The 18,768-nt window shown below is 43.7% G+C and overlaps 1 protein-coding gene across 1 annotated transcript; it reads left to right on the top strand.

Moving 5' to 3' along the window:
* The first annotated feature begins 253 nt into the window (after positions 1 to 253).
* Positions 254 to 11,294, top strand: LOC139458841 (uncharacterized). The gene is made up of 7 exons (XM_071240269.1): positions 254 to 311; positions 3,837 to 5,012; positions 5,925 to 7,118; positions 7,777 to 7,833; positions 7,964 to 8,020; positions 8,851 to 8,947; positions 11,091 to 11,294. Exons 1-7 carry the CDS (start codon positions 254 to 256, stop codon positions 11,290 to 11,292), a joined length of 2,841 nt encoding a protein of 946 aa, XP_071096370.1. The 3' UTR covers positions 11,293 to 11,294.
* Positions 11,295 to 18,768: the final 7,474 nt, after the last annotated feature.

The following is an 18,768-nucleotide window of genomic DNA, read 5'->3' as shown; positions in this document are numbered from 1 at the left end:
TCGTAGTTATCTACGCATTCGTGGATTTGTAAATATTCTTATCTAGTCTATTCTGACAACACAAACGAGACGTATATAAAACAAGGATGTAAAATATTGTTGTATATATAGACCGTGTCACTGGTGTTGATACTCACACCCACTTGGATCGACCTGTCACATGTGGATTTGATTTTCTATCCAGCCATCTCGGGAGACATCTGGGATCTTCATCCCTTAGTTTCATGGGAATCAGAAACAGCCGAGTGAGAGGATGATTTACAAGTGTTTCAGTTTGGTGGTTCTTTTGACGGTGCTGCAGAGTGGCAGGGGTAAGTAACTCTGTTGTGATTTTATTGCCTCAGTATATGCGATTAAAAACTGTTGTCACCAAAGTATATCTCTGTTTGGAAATGATCTATTAACTGGTATTATTACAAAGAATAAAGATGTATGGTTTAATCGGCTTTTCAATCAAGATCGAATTTCAAGAGAAAGGAAAACTATAAATGTCACACGGTCGGGGATGTCAAAAAACATATGTTGGGGATTGTTTTTCAATAGAATGGAGAATTGTCCATGCAGAATTTCGAACACATAATTGAATCCGTATAATTTGTTGGGATCACATTTACCTCATTATTTGTGATTTATATCTGATAACATGAACCAAGTCTTGTTAAGATTAGATATTGTATGACCTCGTATGAGGTCAAGACTGCATGAACCATAGGTGAAATGAAACACGCAAACCTGCAGTACATCCATTTATGTTCGTGAAAACAAAACAACTTTCAAACAGCCATAAATAATATATCTTACGCGGTACAAAAGGTGATCAGGTATTTAGCACAGACTAGATATGTTTAAGATCTATGCACTTTTGGACTTTTTTGCATATGTTTCGGAATTTTATTTAGGAGACAAAAACATTTTGTGGTAAAAATCGAAAAACAAATATAACGTTAAGGAAAACATACGAGTAACGAGCATGTTCTCTATCTAAAAACACACATCACCAGTTTCTAAAAACATAAAATGAATATTTTATTTTCAAAACGTTCATGTTCTATACAAACTTTAAAATAAAAATATCACTTCAGAGCGCACGTGACACGTGTCGCCGTAAGCGAAGTCTACTATCAAAAGGTCCTCAAATCATACTATCCTGGTTTGAGTCCTACTGGCGACACATGTTTTCCTACAAATATTGAAATCATTGAATTGAGTGTCAAATTGTAAATATTATACCAGCCAAGAATCCACTTAAACCTAGGTTTACAGTAATGGAGATAGTATAGAACCGAATGATTGTTGAGATTTCCTAAACATTACATTGACGTCACAGATGTGTCATCCCATATATGTCTTTACTGATTTTCAATGATCTATTCGGGGCGGTCGGGTAGCCTAGTGGTTTAAGCGTTCGTTCGTTCGTCACGTCGAAGACCCGGGTTCGATTCCCGAAATGGGTACAATATGTGAGACTGATTATTCTCTGGCATTGACGTTTTACATTATATAATGTATGGCAAATCATGGGCGAGGACATATAGTCATGAAAAGACTTGTTGACAGTTGTTGGTGTTTTTCGAAAACATTGGTAAAGTGACTTCATATATTTTGTTACTCGACTCATAACTGCTCATTATATTTAGGAGTTGGACAAGGCTTAACTTACAACCGCTCAGTTAACATGTTCCCTATGGACATTTGGGTTCGGCACTGGTCCACAGTACCACATGCTAGTAAAGTTGGGACCGTGTGGTCAGTCTCGGTGACTTTGCCCCGACGACTTGAGACGCTGACAAAGCTATCAACAATTGCTTGCCTGACCCCGATTCAATTATCTATATAGCTAATATAGCTGCAGAAATGTTGTTTGTTTGTTGTGAAACCCAATTTGGTCACGACAACATGCACTAAACCAAGTCACCGAACCTGACCACCCGATCCATACAGTCGCCTCCATAGGTTGCAATGGACCTACATACTCTTGACCGGTATCCCAAAGGAAATTTTAAAATACTATAGATGGTAATATAATATAGTTCTCACCATGAAGTGACTGATTTCCACGGGACACCCACGTGGTAAAACATGACGCAAACCACAACAATAACTGTGTTCACAAAAGATATACCTATCTTTAGTGCAATATCATCATTATTCCTTTCAAAGGAGGGGCGGTCGGGCAGCCTAGTTGTTAAAGCGTTCGCTCGTCACGCCGAAGACCCGGGTTCGATTCCCGACATGGGAACAATGTGAGGCCCATTTCTGGTGTCCCCCATCCGTAATATTCCTGGAATATTGCTAAAAGCGGCGTAAAACCATACTCACTCACTCACTCCTTTCAAAAGTGTACTTGTGCGTCTGTGGTGTGACATAAAGACTGGCCTAGATATTCCTCTGGGGTTTGTGTTGGGCATGATTAATTCAAAGAACGGCTACTCGCTACCCTATTGGGTCACGACGACATGCACTTAACCAAGTCACCGAACCTGACCACCCGATCGATACAGTCCATAGGTTGCATTGGACCTACATACTCTTGATCGGTATCCCAAAAATTTTAAAATACTATAGATGATAATATGGTATAGTTGTTACCATACAATGGCTGAATTCACGGGAAGCCCACGTGGTAAAATATGGTGCAAACCACAACAATAATTGTGTTCACAAAAGATATACCTATATACAGGGCAATGTCATTATTCCCTTCAAAAGTGTACGTATGCGTCTGCTGGTGTGACACAGTGTCGGCCTGACCTAGACATTTTTTTCTTTGGGGTTTGTCTGGAGCATGTTTATTTCAAACAACGGGTACCCGGAACTGACATTACACGGATGTATGATGGTCCAGTCGTCTGAAGCTCCATATTTCGTTGTGCAGAGTTGCGTCCATTGGGCGCGCCAGATGCTTATGATTGTTAATGATCCCAGAGTCACCCAAGCTGTCTAAGAAATATATTATGTCCAGGCATTATCTGTTGTCTGTTGTTTAAGGCCACGAATTAAAATAGTAAGATTAAGAGGGCGATGCTCAAACATACGTTTTTCGATGTTATAATTGTCTTGTCTTATAATTGATTATATTAAACTTTACATGTTTTTAACATTATACATCCACAGACAAGGTCGTCTAGCTGAAAATAATGAATGTAACAACTGTTAGCTATTACGTTAAGTTGACTTACTATTACATATTTTATTTATCAAAACCGATGCAAGATAATAATTTACGCAACACCCTAATCCGTCAAAGATTTATCAACTAATATTTTTCACATGAACAAAACGTAAACGTAAACAAGATACATGCCAAAATGCAAAATTTATAAGTGATCAGTTACACCTAGTCACTGACAAATTTCGAGACTTCCCCTCGATTACTGCTGAAAATATAGAGATTAAAATTAAAGTGTTTGTGACGTCCTGGGTAACTTAATGTAATACATGCTGACCCGAAGTGTGAACGTAGTCCCCCTTGGAAATTACCAGGAACATTGAGTTTGTCTGCATCTGCGACGGGCGGTTCGAATGCAGCCGGCAGATCGACGACCGTTGTAGAGAAGACGTACATGACAGGGTTATTTGAATGGCACTGACCTTGTTGAATGTTACGACACTTGGAGGTTACCGTTGGCCAGAGACGGACATTATTCAAACTGTATCTAGATTGACCCCCGCAAAAGTCAGGAAGGACCTATTTGAGTTGAGGGCATGGTCTCACTGAGGGCTAGTGGTAAACGGGTAGGACACATCTGTGATATTTTGATCTCGCCTCCATCCATGACATTAAATATTCAGCACATAATGCAAAAATCTAATATCGTGTTGAATTGACTTTACAGGTGAAGACTACTTGGTGGCTGTGGCATATAAAGGTGAATACTCTTATATCACGTACATAGCCGGAGAAACAGGGGGCCTGGTGGAGATACAGAATCCACACTTCGCCTACAGAACATCCCGTGTATTGGGTCCCTTCGAAGGAGATTCAGACAGTGTTAGCGGGAGGATGCAAATAACGAGAGCTCTAGAAAATAAAGCTGTCGTTGTTAGCGCAAGTGACGAAGATGTAAACATTGTGGTAGAAGCTGACCGTGTATTCTCTCCTCTTCCTATATCTGACCTTGGGACCAAGTACATTGTACCTTCCAGTCTTGCACCAAACAGTAGTTATCAATCCTTGCTGCTGATAGCTGCACACAACATGAGCACTAATGTTGATATATATTTTCAAATAAAAAAAGGAAGTGTTTACTTTGTCAACTACGAATACAGTGACGGCGATACTCTGTCTCATAAACTTGACCCATATCAAACGTTGATGATGTACTCCCCACATGATCTGAATGGAACGGTCATTAACAGTGAACACAGTGTTGCCGTCTATAGTGGTATAGACTATGCCTCGAAGTACGCTGTGTATGACCAACTACTGCCTGTCAAGCACCACGGACAGGAGTATGTTGTTACTGTAGATGACACCAAGCTGGACCTGCAGATCATTAGTGAACACAACCACGTGCAGATCACGTTCAGTACCTGGGCGACAGTCTCTACTGGTGAGCGTCGTCTTTACACCCGCTTAATTGAACAGGGAGAGAGTCTTCACTTCACCACCACACACCCGGTACTGGTGACACTCAGTAGAGCAGATGGTTACAACAGTGTCTTCACAACTGTACCACCTGTACCCTCTTACGTCACACAGAGGGGTTACTGGCCTCACTCTTACGCTTCACTGAGGGGTTACTGGTCTCAAGAAAACAATCTAAATACAACATTAAAGATAATAACTGAGAGATCCGCGACTGTGCTGTTTAAAAACGAACGACCGTACAATCGTCTGACATGGGTGGATATTCCCGGCAGCAGATACAAAGTTGGCACACTGGTGCAGCCAGAACGATATACATTTCGTCCTACGATCATTTCTAGCGACCTCCCCTTCACAGCTCTGTCCTTCTATAACGGATCGGTCTATAATATCGGCTACCGTGTGTCTGCTGTACGTGATACAGGTATGTGGCACCGTTTCATCATGGTTATCAACTTACAATGTTTTGAATACACTGACGTAGGTTTATACCGTATGGCCTGTGTAGTTAGTACATGTGTGTAATGTTTTCATGGTCTGTCCAGTTGTCTGGGGCACCGCTGTGCCTGCTTAGGATAAATCTCTTCAGTACCATATCACTGCTTATAGATTTCATACAACTTGTATACTCCTAAATAAAATTCCTTTCTATACCAACAAGAAATCTCTGTTAAAAGCAGAGTCGATTGTACAATTCAAATAGTGATGATACCATGTGTTCACAAAAGGTGAGCGCATCCCGCCCAACCAGTGGCATCCGTCACAAACACATGCAAAGGCAAGTCATCTGTTTACCTAAAAAAACCACACGGGGACATGTTGTGCAAATCAAAGTAAGGAACTGCATCGGTCTGATGCGTCAGATTTTGAAATGTCCTCCACATGTCTGCAATAAAACCTTTTGAAAGCTTTACTTAATCCTTGAATGTTGTGACCTTGATCAAACAACTTTTGAGCAAGAGTCGAATGAAGTCTTTAAAATTCTTTGTAGAAAGCGCATGCTAGATTTTACCCCAAAAGTTGTAAAATGTAGACACAAGAAACCTTCGGAATTTCTGATAGTACTGAACTATTATTCAAAACGGAGTAAAGCACTCATTATTGCAAATGGTTATAAGCCAACCACTATATTTTTACTTAAGATAAATTACGTCATTGATCTTTGCATGTGAGGAACATGTTTTTGATACTTTCTCTCATTGGCTATTGTCCATTGAAATGCTCTACTTAAAGTTGTATTGATCACCAATGTAGACATCGGTGCTAGAGAAGACACTAGAATTATTGTTTAAGTCACTAATCATTAGGTTATCAAATTCAGAAACAGTACTACAAGTATTCCTTACAGATCGAAGTTACTTGATGGCACTTCCAGGATACAGTCGCGACACCCACCATGTACCCCGGATACTCGCCAGTGCTGGGGAGACAGGAGGCCAGTGGCAGGTACAGGATACACTATCCGGGCGTGTCTGGTCTCGAAGCTTCAAACCTTATAACACAGACTACTTTTACCCAATATTTAATAGAGATTTCAGTGTAAAGCTTTTCCTTGTGCTTGTGAGAGATGGTGAAATTCATATCAGAGGGGGAATGAACTTTTACACACCATTCTCTGCCCTTCCTGTGTCCGCACTAGGCACCAAGTACATCATGTCTTCCTGTCTTCCTCCTACTGGCAACGCATTCGAGTACACCTACCTATCTGTTTTAGTGATAGCCACACACAGCAGGAAGGCGGATGTTGACATCATCTTAAGACTGAAGGGCAACGTCACCTACAACGGCAGGACGTACAGGGACGGGGGCACTCTCAAAGTCAGATTAGATAAGTATCAGACTTTCTCCATAAACAGTTCATCTGATATGACCAGAACCATTGTTAATGCCTCGGAAACAATAGCCGTCTATAGTGGAACATACGTTATGCGCCGAAGAGTCTTTGAAACCTACGCGCAATTATTGCCTGTGAAATATTATGGCAGTGAGTATGTTCTTGCGATCAATGATTCTGACGACAAGCGACAAGGGTTGTCATACCAACTTCAAGTTGTTACAGACAACAGTGACGCAAGCATCATGTTTAATAACGGTTCTGCTGTCTCTATGGGTGAAGACGGACTGTACCGTAAACAATGTGGAAGTTTTGAAACTTTCTACTTCAACACCACAAGACCAACTATGGCCACATTGTGTGCTGCTGGAACGCATTACTATACTGATGGGTTAATTGTAGTACCACCAGTAACCCTCTACTCTAAACAAACAACACAACAAGTCCCAGGCGTCATGCAAATATTGACATATCAAGAAAACAATAATTTTCAAGAAACCCACAATGTTCACTCTACAGTTTCCAGTCCTCCAATAACATGGAAGAAAGTGGCAGGCACAAGATTCAAAGTGGGAACATTATTAGGTGGTTCATACACAACAAGTATCCGTTCTAATTATTCTTTTGCTGTCCTTGGATATGATCACTTCGTTATATACAACGGAGGGTACAATTTTAAGACATATCTTGATGCAGGTAAGTCTTTTAATGTATATTTATATGTAAGACTTAAGGGATATTCTTTGAATCAAGAATCAACAGAATTCTCAGTGCGATTTGAGAATAAAGCCTGTCGGGATGTGTTCAGTGCGATGTTGGGATTCCGGGTCTGAATGGTTTCAGATGTACCTTATGTACTGTTGCTCGTAGTATCAATGACTGGCTTGTTTGGTTCAGACTAGAGTATGTCCATGACGCCGTAGTATAGCTGGAATATTGCTGTGTGCGTCGTTAAACAACAAACAAAGTATGTGCCGACTACAGTGGTGTAGGGTAGTCGAGATGTGTGACTTGGCTGTTTATTTATAGACTGCCGTGGTATAGCAAGCATTTCGCTTATTGCAGCGTTAAGCAACGTATTCTCACTCTCTTACTACCATATTACATTTTAAGTGTGTTAAGGGAATTGAGATTATAATAGTTGTAGGTCCCCAACAAACAACTTTGTCATTAATGTGTAACAATCATTGTACGGATTGGTTATATGTACCTCAAGTCGTGGAATAATTGGCTAATTGGATTCAAATCAGCTCATTCTGTATGGTTTAACATATGTACTGATCCATATACTTCCATGCTTGTGTCAGTTATCTAGACAATACATACGTTGAATACCTTCCCTGATTCATTCCAGCGACCTCTACGCCTGATGGAATTGGAAACACGTTAAATACAGGAGGTTCCTTCCAAGGTGAATGTTAAATGTTATTCCTTTTCTCGTCGGTCGTCCACCACCGACCATGTTTATCCACATTCTACTTTGCCATGAGATTTCCCAAACATATATTGATACATTGAACAGCTTCACTTATTCGTTACAGAGACCTCTACACCAGATGGAAGTGGAAACAATTTAAATACAAGTGTTGCTTTTCAAGGTGAATGTTTAATATTATTCTTTTTCTTTGGAGTATGAACCCTCATAGAGTGAGGGCCAAACTGTATGTTTGACCTATCACGTTGGTGATTATGAGGATGTGTCAAATAGATACGCATGTAAATGCATAGATTGCTGTGGACCGTCACCGTCACTCCAGACACGGATAGAGTCGATACTACGATAGGCCTAGTGTTGATGTACGTTTCTTCGTTTTGTTAAATAGGATGGGTTACTGGTGAGGATATTCGTGCACGATCGTGCAGCCAAACTCTCTGACGTTTCTCAATGTTTGAAAAAATGCTGAGTTCAAAATTGAAGAATCAAGTTATCAGAAACAACACTTCTGTATGTATCTATGTATGTATGTATTCGTACTAGGGAATTCACGGGGGTTCCACCCAGGAATGTGTAAGTATAGATAGATAGAGTTAAGGTCAAAATAGTAGTGAAATACTGAATACTACATTTCAATTTTGTCTGAAACCTAACTATCTCTTTCTTCCGTATGTTATATGGGGTACGGGTGGCCCAGTTGTCTAAGGCGCCGCGATTCGCTGTGCAGAGTTGCGTCCCTTGGCCACACCATCAGCACCATACCCGTGCACGTTGGTTTCATCGAAGTGGTAAACGTCTGAAACCTGCATCACTTCGGGCTTTCCACCCACATAAAGCTGACACGCCGTGATAAAACTGGAATACTGTTAAAAGCGGCGTTAAACCCAACTTATTCACTCTGTATGTCTTGATATGTGGCATCTTCAGAAATATAAGAGTCCTTTCTTTTTTTCAAGATTTCACAATTTTAAGAGAAAAATATATTCATTTCAGCAGATGGTTCGAACAACGCAGCACTGATCGTGGGGATAATCTTAGGGATCGTTATTGTGGCTCTCCTGGTCGCCTTTATGTCATATGTATTCTACATGTAAGTGTTTAAATGATTGTAGTTGACTGAGATTTGTTTCTCAAGCGTATTTGTTCTTAGATCTATAACAACGTACATTTATTACCATCTTTTAACAAGGGAAAAAGTTCTATTGATATACAACTTCTTTATTTCAATGAACGCGACGCTTCGGTGTAGATACTATCCATAGAACCATATCCCTTGTTCATCACAGGAACTTCGAACAGGTAACTTGGTTATATACCATTTAAAAAAGTAGGAGATACTCGGAAATGGCTTAAAATTTCCTTGTAAGAAATATTAGTTTCGAGTAATAACTGCACGATAATAATGAACGAATTGGGAACACAGTACAACAGATAGTGAAGTATGACAGTCAATGATTTGACCGCCAACGATCTTGAAGGACGATAAGGGTGAGATGGGAAATTTCAAGGTTAATGTTTTTGGGATCTGTAGTGCGTACTGCCTCCACTCAATCATTCACTCGACGAGGAATACCCAGTCTCCCACTGGTGATTTGAGGAAGTCTGTCCCACTCCTCTTGCAGTGCCTAGCCAAGTTCAGCCAACGTGGTCGGCGGCCTATGACGTCCTCACGCGTTTCCCTGACCATGTCCCAGGTGTGTTCAACGGGAGTAAGGTCTGGGCTTATTGCTGGAAGTGACGTTCTGCGGATGTTGTGCTGCTCGAGGCTAGCACTGAGCATATCAAAACGTTACCAGCGACGATCACCCCAATTTCGACTTTATGTAAACCATTGACCTCTTTTGGGTATATGGCGATTTTTAAGGGACAGAACAACACGTGGTCATTGAGCATAGAGATGAGCTGAATGAAGGCGATTTCTAATGGTCTGACACGTAACTCGTACTCCAGTAGCCCGAAGTTTGCAGAAATTTGATTCGCCGTTTGAGCTCGATTTCCTAGATCCTGGTATCTCCCCCTGAATGGGGACGATTGTCACATTTTGGGATATGTTGGTACCTGTTCTATAGTCTGCTGATCATAGACTGAGAAACGTCGAACGTTGGTCACTGTGTGCTGACTTCTGAAGGTTTCCATCATGCTAACAGCCCGTAGACACTCCGCACCTTGCAGACACCGTACCGCTAGTGCATACACAAACAATGAATGAAATCAAGTACATCGCAACTGTTTGATAAGCAGAGTCAATGAATAGACAGACATAGATTGACAGAAATAATGATCCATAGAGATTAATCGACCTTCCATGAAAGTGACAGAATCGGAAACGATACCCCGTGTACGTGTGCGACGCTATTGTGTATCAGACATAAACGCTTCAACAAAGGATGTTTGTCGTCAAGATGTGCTCTAATACTGGTATTAACATTTATATCAATGATCCCTTACTTTTCTTAAGAGTATAATTTATGAAAGTGATCGCCCATAATTACTATTCAGCGATTGAAAAAGTAAATAAAATCAAGTTAGTGTTGCTGTACATGCAGCCAGTAGCAGCATATATGATTGCTGCAAGCAGGGACTGTGCCTGAATCAACTCGAGGATGAACCGTAAATTCAGTATCTCAGAAACAGCTACGTTATCCTGTCCATCCGGTAACATTCATATTTAATAGTGGAGTACACAGAACGAGATATGTGTAATGCTGTAGCAGTATCAGTCGTAGGATATATGCGTGATGAAACCCATTAACTATTTTCTTGAACACGGAAATGGATAGGATATAGAAACTATTTCAAGCCCGTTTAAGTATCATATATCTGTCAGTAACAGATTTTAAATATTTCTGGCATCATAAGAATATGCTTATTTATGTTTTATTGATATAAGTGTCTTAGTTACTGTAAGTCATGTAAATAAACAAATCGCTTCTCAGTTACAGTTTCAGCTACCTGATTCGATCATTTTGTTCAACCCACCTCAAACATAAACCATTACAAACAGCCATTTAACTGAGCAAACTTCTTTGTAATACTCACACACGCTGCACTGCCTGACACTTTAGCCCAACCCCTCCCCCCTTCACGTCCCTTTGTCTTTCTGGCCAGATAAGGTACTCGGCTAATCTCTACACTGGACACCTAAGAAGTGTTGGGGTCACTACAGATATATTCTTCATATGTCTTAAGTTGGATTAACTACAGTAATTTTTGTGACTGTTTCTCTTTTTAAGCCGCAAGAACACAATTAAGAGTGTTGAAGCACAAGGCGCCGATGCTCCCTCGACCTCCAACATCTACACGGTGCCTGACAGTGTCGCTGAAGGTGCAGCAGATGAGGCCACCTACACGGAGCTGACAACTAACTGCACACCTGTCGACGTCAGCATCGCTGACAGTTCTGCCACATATGTCAATTTCGAAGGTGGAAAATAACTCGAAACAATGCAAACATGAATTAGAACAGTCTGATTTACTGTTATCGAAACACATTCTGAGACATTTAGCTGTCTTCTTGTAAAATATACGTTCTTTCAAACACACTGACTAAACATTCATGTCATAAACATTTAATGATCTGTGTACATATGTTTTATTTTCATAAGAATATATCTTAAGTCTTATTCATGTGGATATTCAGAGTTTATTTAACAATTAGGACATGTATCAGAAGACGCAAAGAGCTTTGATTGCATTACATTAAATTTCAAAAGGTAATTACTGTTGTATTTAGGTGGTGAAATTGCATCTGCTACAGTTTGTGTAAAGTACATAGCATCAACCAGGACAAGATTCACGTACATAGCTGCCCCAAATAACTGAAATTTATAAAACACAGAATGAAACATTTCAATGTGTTCTTTGTCTTCAAAAACAATCCCATTTAACTAATATGTTTTGAGAACTGTCAGACGAGGGAGTATTTATTGAACGGGTTCCAGACCCAATGTGGTTTTATTTATATCATCATGTAAAGTAGGACTATTCACAAAACCGCTACAACATGTTCAAGATGGAAATGGTTTCTTCGTTTCTATTTACGAGTTGATTAAATCGGAATCTATGAAAGGCTGCTTTCACTCACCATAATTAACTAAAATTGTTTTGTGTACCCCCGACCTCTACTCATTGGAAAAGGAAGAATGAATTTTGGAAACAACATTGTGAAGCCTCATTTTAGGTTTTAGTGTACCATTTCACGCACTGGGCTACAATTGTGAAATTAGGGTATCGATTTGACAGCAGTAGCGATTTTAATACTTTTTAATTTTGGTGTAGCAACTTTGTATTATATTCGTTGTGTTGTTTTTTTATACTTTTTATTGTTGTTGTTTTGGGTTTGTTTTGGGGGGATTTCTTTCCGGGGGAGAGGGGGTACATTTTTGTACATTTTCTTGATAACATACATGTAGATGCAGTTTAAGAACACACTGTTAATTGTTTCATCATTGTGGAAGTAGTAAACTGGATGCTTTTCACAGATGGTTTGGTTTAGGGTTTGTTAACAAGTGTAAGCATTCATCCAAATAAGTTTCAAATGAATGTTTAATGTGCTGAGCATATTTTCACTGCTATACAATGACGTAATATTATATTTATTACATATGTTTTCTTAAGATAATACATTTTCAGCTAGTATTTGTAAACATATATTAAGAGGTTATGTAAAATGCTCAACATAAGACTTTTCAGCATGCTCAAACCGACTTGATTACAAAACAGTTGCATATGGCGGTACTCGAGGAAGTCTTTATGAACTGGTCCCATCTGCATTGGTTGTTTTTGTAGATATTGCATTGTTGCGCGGATCGTTCACGATAAGGCTATTTGGTGTTAAGGGGCGTGCATAAAGCATCTCTCTTTAAAAACACATTTCAAGTTGTTGTAGTGAGTATTCCTGACATCCATTTCAAGGAAAAGCACCGCACTGGGGTTAAATCGATGTTATTATTTAGTTATGTTTAATTCCAGAGTTTGCAGAGTTCTATACTCAAGCTGTGTGACTATATTGATATAAGCAGGACACGGCAACACTATAGCAGTCTCAAGCTAGATATTATTTTTCAGTTTTCTTCAATTGGTTACTTGAGTTACCAGTGACAGTTTGACAGTGATTACATTATGTCACAAACGGCTGATGTCTCCCCTTCTGCTGGGTGTACTCTCACTGACTAACACGGCTGATGTCTCCCCTTCTGCTGGGTGTACTCTCACTGACTAACACGGCTGATGTCTCCCCTTCTGCTGAGTGTACTCTCACTGACTAACACGGCTGATGTCTCCCCTTCTGCTTAGTGTACTCTCACTGACTAACACGGCTGATGTCTCCCCTTCTGCTGGGTGTACTCTCACTGACTAACACGGCTGATGTCTCCCCTTCTGCTGAGTGTACTCTCACTGACTAACACGGCTGATGTCTCCCCTTCTGCTTAGTGTACTCTCACTGACTAACACGGCTGATGTCTCCCCTTCTGCTGAGTGTACTCTCACTGACTAACACGGCTGATGTCTCCCCTTCTGCTGGGTGTACTCTCACTGACTAACACGGCTGATGTCTCCCCTTCTGCTGGGTGTACTCTCACTGACTAACACGGCTGATGTCTCCCCTTCTGCTGAGTGTACTCTTACTGACTAACACGGCTGATGTCTCCCCTTCTGCTGAGTGTACTCTCACTGACTAACACGGCTGATGTCTCCCCTTCCGCTGAGTGTACTCTCACTGACTAACGCGGCTGATGTCTCCCCTTCCGCTTAGTGTACTCTCACTGACTAACGCGGCTGATGTCTCCCCTTCTGCTGAGTGTACTCTCACTGACTAACACGGCTGATGTCTCCCCTTCTGCTGAGTGTACTCTCACTGACTAACACGGCTGATGTCTCCCCTTCTGCTGGGTGTACTCTCACTGACTAACACGGCTGATGTCTCCCCTTCTGCTGAGTGTACTCTCACTGACTAACACGGCTGATGTCTCCCCTTCTGCTGGGTGTACTCTCACTGACTAACACGGCTGATGTCTCCCCTTCTGCTGGGTGTACTCTCACTGACTAACACGGCTGATGTCTCCCCTTCTGCTGAGTGTACTCTCACTGACTAACACGGCTGATGTCTCCCCTTCTGCTGGGTGTACTCTCACTGACTAACACGGCTGATGTCTCCCCTTCTGCTGGGTGTACTCTCACTGACTAACACGGTTGATGTCTCCCCTTCTGCTGGATGTACTCTCACTGACTAACACGGCTGATGTCTCCCCTTCTGCTGAGTGTACTCTCACTGACTAACACGGCTGATGTCTCCCCTTCTGCTGGGTGTACTCTCACTGACTAACACGGCTGATGTCTCCCCTTCTGCTGGGTGTACTCTCACTGACTAACACGGCTGATGTCTCCCCTTCTGCTGGGTGTACTCTCACTGACTAACACGGCTGATGTCTCCCCTTCTGCTGAGTGTACTCTCACTGACTAATACGGCTGATGTCTCCCCTTCTGCTGGGTGTACTCTCATTGACTAACACGTCTAGCAACCTTTCATTGTATTTGACCATGTTTCTTATGATTATATTGTTTATTTTTTACTGACACGATTCAACATTTAAAATACATTCTAATGATTAACTCTTGTTATATTTATAGTTTTGTCATTTATTCATATATGCATATCTTTATATATGATATATTGGTATCTCTTTAATTGCGAGAGGTTATTTCTAAATTTAAAGACCACCCCTTAAAAGCATTAAATCACCTTGATGCTTTTGAGAGATGATTTGGTTTAAGATCTGATGTCTTCACATAGTTGTCATTGATTGTCATTCCCATTTTAATATGCTAGAACCATAAATGTTTCTTAAATGCTTATTTTCTTAGAATTAGCTTATTTACATCTTTCAATAAACTTCTTTGCAAATCATGAAGCGGCGTTCATCATTTGTAACAGCTGCGGGGTACTGCAGACTCCTTACTTGTCTTGACTTGTACCATCATATATGCCTGTGTTTGTTGAGGTGAATAATTGACTTCCTCTGCGTGTGTTTGTGACAAGTGCCGCAGATGGGGCCATGCATCATCACTATTTGATAATGATTCAGAAACACATGCTCATCATAAAGACGAAAGCGTACAATGTATCTTTCTTTCAGCAGAAGTTTCTTGTGATTAAGGCAAAGGGCTTTGTCGCCTGTATATTATTGTTATAAGATGAGGAAGATGAGGTTAGGTGTGTTGTGATTACTTGAGGAAGGAAACTTAATCTGGTTGAAATCAAAGTGGATCAATGCATGCAATAACAGGACCAAAACCGAACCATACACGTTACAGATAAAAGGAACACAACTATTTCCATAGTCATAATCAGGTGCCAGCGAAAAGTCACATTCAAAGGCTGGTCATGATCAATTGTTCCCCCGAACTTAACAAGGGAACATTCAGGACAGGTAAAACGTAAAGGTTATTCCACTCGGGAAAGATATTGGAATACATATAAAAGCTTGTTTGATAGTGTGGCTGACGGGATTAGTGTCACTGAGTGAGAGTGAACCCAGCAGAAGTGTGGCCAGCAGCCGTGTCACTGAATGAGAGTGCACCCAGCAGAAGAGAGGTCAGAAGCCGTGTCACTAAGTGAGAGTGCACACAGCAGAAGGGAGGACAGCAGTCGTGTCACTGAGTGAGAGTGAACCCAGCAGAAGGGAGGACAGCAGCCGTGTCACTAAGTGAGAGTACACCCAGCAGAAGGGAGGTCAGCAGCCGTGTCACTGATTGAGAGTATACCCAGCAGAAGTGTGGTCAGCAGCCGTGTCACTGAGTGTGAGTGCACCCAGCAGAAGGGAGGTCAGCAGCCATGTCACTAAGTGAGAGTGCACACAGCAGAAGGGAGGTCAGCAGGCGTGTCACTGAGTGAGAGTACACCCAGCAGAAGGAGGTCAGCAGCCGTGTCTATGAGTGAGAGTACCCCTAGCAGAAGGGAGTTCAGTAGCAGTGTCACTGAGTGAGAGTGCACCCAGCAGAAGGGAGGTCAGCAGCCGTGTCACTGAGTGAGAGTGCACCCAGCAGAAGGGAGGTCAGCAGCCGTGTCACTGAGTGAGAGTCCATCCAGCAGAAAAGAGGTCAGCAGCCGTGTCACTGAGTGAGAGTGCACCCAGCAGAAGGGAGGTCAGCAGGCGTGTCACTGAGTGACAGAACACCCAGCAGAAGGGAGGTCAGCAGCCGTGTCACTGAGTGAGAGTACACCCAGCAGAAGGGAGGTCAGCAGCCGTGTCACTGAGTGAGAGTGCACCCAGCAGAAGGAGTTCAGCAGCCGTGTCACTGAGTGACAGAACACCCAGCAGAAGGGAGGTCAGCAGCCGTGTCACTGAGTGAGAGTACACCCAGCAGAAGGGAGGTCAGCAGGCGTGTCACTGAGTGACAGAACACCCAGCAGAAGGGAGGTCAGCAACCGTGACACTGAGTGAGAGTACACCCAGCAGAAGGAGTTCAGCAGCCGTGTCACTGAGTGACAGAACACCCAGCAGAAGGGAGGTCAGCAGCCGTGTCACTGAGTGAGAGTACACCCAGCAGAAGGGAGGTCAGCAGCCGTGTCACTGAGTGAGAGTGCACCCAGCAGAAGGGAGGTCAGCAGCCGTGTCACTGAGTGAGAGTACACCCAGCAGAAGGAGTTCAGCAGCCGTGTCACTGAGTGACAGAACACCCAGCAGAAGGGAGGTCAGCAGCCGTGTCACTGAGTGAGAGTACACCCAGCAGAAGGGAGGTCAGCAGCCGTGTCACTGAGTGAGAGTGAACCCAGCAGAAGGGAGGCCAGCAGCCGTGTCACTGAATGAGAGTGCACCCAGCAGAAGGGAGGTCAGCAGCCGTGTCACTGAGTGAGAGTACACCCAACAGAAGGGAGGTCAGCAGCCGTGTCACTGAGTGAGAGTGCACCCAGCAGAAGGGAGGTCAGCAGCCGTGTCACTGAATGAGAGTGCACCCAGCAGAAGGGAGTTCAGCAGCCGTGTCACTGAGTGAGAGTACACCCAACAGAAGGGAGGTCAGCAGCCGTGTCACTGAGTGAGAGTGCACCCAGCAGAAGGGAGGTCAGCAGCCGTGTCACTGAATGAGAGTGCACCCAGCAGAAGGGAGGTCAGCAGCCGTGTCACTGAGTGAGAGTACACCCAGCAGAAGGGAGGTCAGCAGCCGTGTCACTGAGTGAGAGTACACCCAGCAGAAGGGAGTTCAGCAGCCGTGTCACTGAGTGAGAGTACACCCAGCAGAAGGGAGGTCAGCAGCCGTGTCACTGAGTGAAGAGTACACCCAGAAGAAGAGTGGTCAGCAGCCGTGTCACTTGCTGAGAGTACACCCAGAAGAAGGGAGGACAGCAGCCGTGTCACTGAGTGGGAGTACATATCGCAGAAGGGAGGACAGCAGCCGTGTCACTGAGTGAAGAGTACACCCAGAAGAAGAGTGGTCGGCAGCCGTGTCACTTGCTGAGAGTACACCCAGAAGAAGGGAGGACAGCAGCCGTGTCACTGAGTGAGAGTACACCCAGAAGAAGGGAGGTCAGGAGCCGTGTCACTGATTGAGAGTACACCCAGAAGAAAGGAGTTCAGTAGCAGTGTCACTGAGTGAGAGTGCACCCAGCAGAAGGGAGGTCAGCAGCCGTGTCACTGAGTGAGAGTGCACCCAGCAGAAGGGAGGTCAGCAGCCGTGTCACTGAGTGAGAGTCCATCCAGCAGAAAAGAGGTCAGCAGCCGTGTCACTGAGTGAGAGTGCACCCAGCAGAAAAGAGGTCAGCAGGCGTGTCACTGAGTGACAGAACACCCAGCAGAAGGGAGGTCAGCAGCCGTGTCACTGAGTGAGAGTACACCCAGCAGAAGGGAGGTCAGCAGCCGTGTCACTGAGTGAGAGTGCACCCAGCAGAAGGAGTTCAGCAGCCGTGTCACTGAGTGACAGAACACCCAGCAGAAGGGAGGTCAGCAGCCGTGTCACTGAGTGAGAGTACACCCAGCAGAAGGGAGGTCAGCAGGCGTGTCACTGAGTGACAGAACACCCAGCAGAAGGGAGGTCAGCAACCGTGACACTGAGTGAGAGTACACCCAGCAGAAGGAGTTCAGCAGCCGTGTCACTGGGTGACAGAACACCCAGCAGAAGGGAGGTCAGCAGCCGTGTCACTGAGTGAGAGTACACCCAGCAGAAGGGAGGTCAGCAGCCGTGTCACTGAGTGAGAGTACACCCAACAGAAGGGAGGTCAGCAGCCGTGTCACTGAGTGAGAGTGCACCCAGCAGAAGGGAGGTCAGCAGCCGTGTCACTGAATGAGAGTGCACCCAGCAGAAGGGAGTTCAGCAGCCGTGTCACTGAGTGAGAGTACACCCAACAGAAGGAGGTCAGCAGCCGTGTCACTGAGTGAGAGTGCACCCAGCAGAAGGGAGGTCAGCAGCCGTGTCACTGAATGAGAGTGCACCCAGCAGAAGGGAGTTCAGCAGCCGTGTCACTGAGTGAGAGTACACCCAGCAGAAGGGAGGTCAGCAGCCGTGTCACTGAGTGAGAGTACACCCAGCAGAAGGGAGTTCAGCAGCCGTGTCACTGAGTGAGAGTACACCCAGCAGAAGGGAGGTCAGCAGCCGTGTCACTGAGTGAAGAGTACACCCAGAAGAAGAGTGGTCAGCAGCCGTGTCACTTGCTGAGAGTACACCCAGAAGAAGGGAGGACAGCAGCCGTGTCACTGAGTGGGAGTACATATCGCAGAAGGGAGGTCAGCAGCCGTGTCACTGAGTGAAGAGTACACCCAGCAGAAGGAGTTCAGCAGCCGTGTCACTGGGTGACAGAACACCCAGCAGAAGGGAGGTCAGCAGCCGTGTCACTGAGTGAGAGTACACCCAGCAGAAGGAGTTCAGCAGCCGTGTCACTGGGTGACAGAACACCCAGCAGAAGGGAGGTCAGCAGCC

Source organism: Haliotis cracherodii, unplaced genomic scaffold (assembly GCF_022045235.1).
Source record: "Haliotis cracherodii isolate W230 unplaced genomic scaffold, xgHalCrac1.p SCAF_13, whole genome shotgun sequence".
NCBI lineage: Eukaryota > Metazoa > Mollusca > Gastropoda > Lepetellida > Haliotidae > Haliotis > Haliotis cracherodii.
This window is presented reverse-complemented; position numbering and strand designations above follow the sequence as displayed.